The following is a 5,269-nucleotide window of genomic DNA, read 5'->3' on the forward strand; positions in this document are numbered from 1 at the left end:
GGTAAGATGCACTACTGGGAAACGGTAGGAGGGGAAGATTCTTCATATGTATATATATTGTACATACTGTATACATACAAATTGACAGAATGCTCTACTGGGGACGGGGAACAGTCTGACCTATAAGATCAGTATCCTTGAAGATTCACTCAGTATTTTATCTCTAGTAATACTGCAGTGGAATACTGTAAGAAGGCAAAGTTGGAAGTATGTCTAACCCTAACCACATTTAAAATGTTAGAGAAATTAGGGTATTTTAAGAAAAACTATTATGGGAGATGTGACCGGTAATCACAGTGACGGGTGCTGAAAACACTGCAATGGCTGAAGATGGGGTTTTAACACTTGTGGGTCAACATAAAAAATCACCTAAACCTGTATCATATCTCACACCCTCCAACCATCAGGTAGTGTGTGCATTAACAGATTGAACAAGATTGTATCTTATCTTTCTGTCCCTTCACATCAGGTGCTGCCGGGCTTGGAAGGTCCAAGAAGCTCATGTTAAAAAAAACAAGCGAATAGTAAACATGTTGTCCCCCACCACTGATGCAGATCCACCCTTGGGTCAGTCCCCGATCATTGTCAATTCCGACCCCTAGTGGCACAAAGTCAACATTACAGTGTGACTAACGGATGGCCGGACGGGCGGATACTGATCCATAGTCCCCCCTTTGGTGGGGGACAGAAATAAATCCGGTCTCACTTGGAAAGACAGAACTTGCCGTTGTCTCTGTCTCAACCTTTGGTTTGTCGACTTTCGGCTGAACGTTGGGGTCCGATGCAGCTTCCATGGCATCGCTGGCTTTCCTGCTCTCAACAAGACGGTCAACGATGACGACAAACAGTCCTGATAAGATGACGCAGGCGCCTGACAGGTAGAAGGCAGCGCTGTAGCCGTGTGTCTGGTCCACCAGCCAGCCTGCATCAAGGAGACAATATAAACATATAGCAGCTGCAGACGTAACCATTCATTCAGTGAACTCGCAGTGAGACATTTCTGCTGTTTCAATGTAACTTTCACTCATTCTGTGATGAAAAAACACAACACCCTTAAGTTCATCATTAGCCTACATCATTCTAAAATATAAAAACCAGCCTGTAAAAATGGCAACCAAGGATTGAAGTTGCCAATTATCCTTAAAAAAAGAAAGAAGCACTTTTGTACATTTTTGTACTTTGATATTCTGTACTGTCAATCACTTGTGAGAGAATAGGTGTTAATTTTTCAAATGCTGGCATCTCATTTTGGAACAAAACAGATTTGAGTTCACACCATTTCTAATGAGAAGAAACTGAAAAAGATGCATGAAAACAATGCAGTGTGGATCATCTAATGACTGCCAGAGATGATTGACTAGTGTATGGTTGACCAACTAAAATTGACCCCCCCCCCCCAGCCTTTAGGGCGAAACGTTTGCCAACCGCATTTTTGTTTTTGTGCAAGAATAGAGAGCCAAGGCCATATCAGTGAGTGTGGATCTCATTTTGCGCAACCTAAAGTAAAGGTAAAGTCCCAACGATTGTCACACACCTGAGTGTGCAAAATTTGTTCTCCGCATTTGACCCATCCTCTGGGGGAGCGGTGAGCAGCAGCAGCGCCGCGCTCAGGAATCATTTGGTGATCTAACCCCCCAATTCCAACCCTTTGATGCTGAGTGCCAAGCAGGGAGGCAATGGGTCCCATTTTCTTTATAGTCTTTGGTATGACTCGGCCGGGGATCGAACTCACAACCTCCCAGTCTCAGGGCGGACACTCAAACCACAAGGCCACTGAGCTGGTGGCCACCTCTGTCCCCCCCCCCCCCCCCCCCCATCATATAGGCTAGCTTTCTCACCAGCGGACGGCACTCCCACAAAACTGCCAGCGCTCCTGAAGAGCATGAAGAGCCCCAGGCCGCTGTCGAACCCCTCGAGGCCGACGATGTCCACGATGGCGGTGATGTGGACGGCCGCCACGCAGCCCACCAGGAGGCCGTAGAGCGAAGAGAAGACCAGCAGGGGGCAGTAGGTTTGGCTGATGGGCAGTAGGAGGAGCACCACCCCCAGCAAGGTCACGACCATGCTCAGCAGCTGGAGGTTCCTCAACAGCCTCATGTTGGCCAGCCAGCCGCACATCAGCCTTCCCACCAGGTCGGCCATAGCCAGGACAGAGAGGATGGAGGCTGCCCAGTACTCCTCCTCCATACCCAGGCTTTTGGCCAAGGGCACTATAAAGAGAGGCGGGATGAAAACCCCTGTCACTGTGAAGATGGCGAACAGGACGTAGAATACAAATTCAGGTTTTCTCAGCAACGAGCACTGGAAGATCACCTTCCTTTTTGGTGCTTCTTTGCTGTCCAGACTGTCTTTGGTTTCTCGGATTGTGCTTTGGGCCGTCTGGAGGGGTCGCATGAGCTGAAGGCCTCCGATGATGAGCAAGGCACCCTGCCAGGTGTAGGAGTCAATAAGCCACTGGAAGAAGGGGCTAAACGCCATGGAGAAGACACACTCCCCTGAGCTGGCCACGGAATAGGCGATGGGACGCCACCGGAGGAAGTAGTGGCTGACCATGCTGTTTGCAGCGATCCAGGAGAATGAAATGCCTATTCCTGCAAACAGAAGAGGGAGACCTTCAAAGTTGCGTCACTAAAAATGATTTCTGAGCGTGGCTTCCTGAGGTTCTGAGGAGTAGCCCAAAACTGTTGGAGCTACCTGGCAGGAGGCCCATCCCGAGGTACAGCCAGGGCAGACTGAGGTCCAGAGATGCCAGCACCATTCCCGACGTGGTCAGGAGGCCTCCGACCACGATGACCGCTCTCTGAGAAAAGCGCAAGCTCAACGCACTAGCCACTGGAGCTGGGGCGAAAACCAAACATGGCACTGTGAAACAAACGTTTCATTACAAAAAAGCATTTTGAATTTCATGCGAACACATCTCTTACCTCCCAAGTGAAACACGGCTATAACGATGGAGGCGACCCAGGAGGTCGTGCTGACGAGGACGCCAAAGTGACTTTGGATCTCCAGCAAGAAGAGGCCGTAGTTCTTGACGACAGCGGTGGTCAGGCCCATGATGAGGAAGGCGGAGGCGACCACCACCCAACCATACCCCCCGTCAGGGGGACCCGCCTTGCTGGACCTCATCTTCAGCTGCTCCGTTGGCTCTTCCCCAGCCTGCATCCAACAGCTGTTAGGTGTGCAGTGCAAGATGGACACACACCACTCTGGCAATACACCTCCTCCAGGGGAATATAATTGATATAGATAAATGCAGACACACAGGCAGACACATCAAGGATTTCTACCCTTTGCTCTGGCCTTCAGAGAACTCAGCATGACAATGACCCTGAGACAGGAATGCCTTGCTGATAAGCACGGGCAGCCTCTCAGTTTGACTGCACCATATTCACCCCTCCTCTCTCCCTCCTCCTTTCATGCCTTACAGTATAAGAATCCATGTCAACTGTCAGACTTCACTGAATATTTGGACTCTGTACATATTTATGATGGTACATTGAGATTTCAGTCCTTTGGCAAAGTAATGTATGGCTTTAAATATACTTTCATAAGACATCTTTCTGGCTCATGGGTTCATTCAATTTAGTTTATATTAGCTGCTATAATCATCATATAGTGGGATGAAGAGTGGTGAAATTCCATTCATAATGGTCATGGAAATGAGCATGCAAAACACATGGAGAGGCATGGACTATGGAAAATAGCCTACTAGTGCACTTTTGATAGCAGCTGTGAGAAAATGTTGTCCAACAGGGTGCACAGCACTGGATCGAGGAAACATTCTTTGTATTTTTCTACAAAAAAAGGTACAGGAGTTGTACCTTTTGTCAATGGGGCTTCACACATGAAACTATTCGATTGAAGAAGGCCTTTATCTGGGTAGAGGGCAGCTCTGAGATAATACAGCATCAGACATTTGACATAATAGCTGGTAAAACTGGTTTTATAGCAGGTTATGTAGCCTACTTGATTTTTTTTTAACATATTTACTCCCAAAAGATTCCTTTGAAAACTACAAGCGAATAGTAAACATGTCCCTCACCGGTGATGTAGTTCCACCCTTGGGTCAGGCCCATTCATTGTCAATGCCGCCCCCTAGCGGCACAAAGTCAACATTACAGGGTGACTAACTGGCCCTGAATGTGGTTAATTCAATTATCATGTAAAAGAAAAGGTCAGATATAACCTATTTACTCATTAAGAATTTGACATCTTGCGGTGTTACTTCCTGTACCTGCTCTGAAATCGCTTTTCCTTGCTCTCCTGTCACTTAGTTCTTCTCTGAGGCAGAAGCTCCTTTGCTTTCACCTGCTGATGGCTGACCTTTTCCTGCAGCTGTCCTGTCAGCTTCAGGAAACCTCTATATATAGGCGCAGTTGGACGGCCACGCCCACAAATACAGTAGCCTATCATGTAAAACACCGACTGACTCCCAAACTGTGGTCTGGGGTCCACAGTCATACCCAGCTGTCAGTGCGACTGCTTCTGAAGAAGACGAGAGTTGACTCGTCGAAACTGTCAAGGTAAATAAATAACATCTATAAACCTATGTCTGAACACAAGAAAACAAAAAACGTCTATGTAAAAATGAAGACATGATGAACATCATTGAACTATGTGGTCTGGGGTCCTCGACAAATAAATGGAATAGTCTCATGTCACTCCAAAGAAATGTGGACCATGAGAAAGTGTGAGGAGTGTTGTTTTGAACATGCATACTTGACAAGTTTCACTCTCTCCACTGCCATCATCCCTCGACACTAAATCATGTCAAAAAAGGACCAAATGCATTTGTAAAAGATAAAATATATATTCTGAGGTGCTAAAATGTTTTAGATATAGGCTACTTGCAGATATTGTTCTTAGAGAAAATGTATTTCCAGTGTACAAAATACATTTTTGAATGAATGCGATTTACATGTATTTATTAGCACATCTAAAATAATAACTGCAAAGAATATATATGTACTGTATGTATATGGTATGTGTGTATATATGTATATATATATATATATTTAATTAAACTTGTTAGTCTTGAAATTATATTTTTTGCCTGCACCCCTTCAGGGAGGTCAGAAACAGGATCAGGGAAATAGCAACTTGCTCAGTGACACTTCAGCAGAGTGGAATGACACCACCTTGAGGCCTGAACAGAACATTGCTTGTCTTTGTTGTTTTTAGTCATTAAATAAAAGTGTTGGCTCAAAATCTTTGGACAGATAAGCTACAGAAGTGTTGAATAAAATCGATCCTTTTAATTTCCCACACG

The 5,269-nt window shown here is 45.9% G+C and overlaps 1 protein-coding gene across 1 annotated transcript; it reads right to left on the reverse strand.

The window, feature by feature from the left end:
* Window positions 1-568: 568 nt before the first annotated feature.
* Window positions 569-3,126, reverse strand: LOC310783782 (monocarboxylate transporter 13; the record flags this gene model as incomplete). Its single annotated transcript, XM_083644687.1, has 5 exons — window positions 569-598; window positions 726-922; window positions 1,839-2,591; window positions 2,695-2,838; window positions 2,925-3,126. The coding sequence occupies 5 exons, from the start codon at window positions 3,124-3,126 to the stop codon at window positions 569-571; spliced, it is 1,326 nt and encodes a 441-aa protein (XP_083500813.1).
* Between the last annotated feature and the right edge of the window lie 2,143 nt (window positions 3,127-5,269).

Source organism: Poromitra crassiceps (genome assembly GCF_964638095.1).
Source record: "Poromitra crassiceps genome assembly, chromosome: 10".
In the NCBI taxonomy this organism is placed as follows: Eukaryota; Metazoa; Chordata; class Actinopteri; order Beryciformes; family Melamphaidae; genus Poromitra; species Poromitra crassiceps.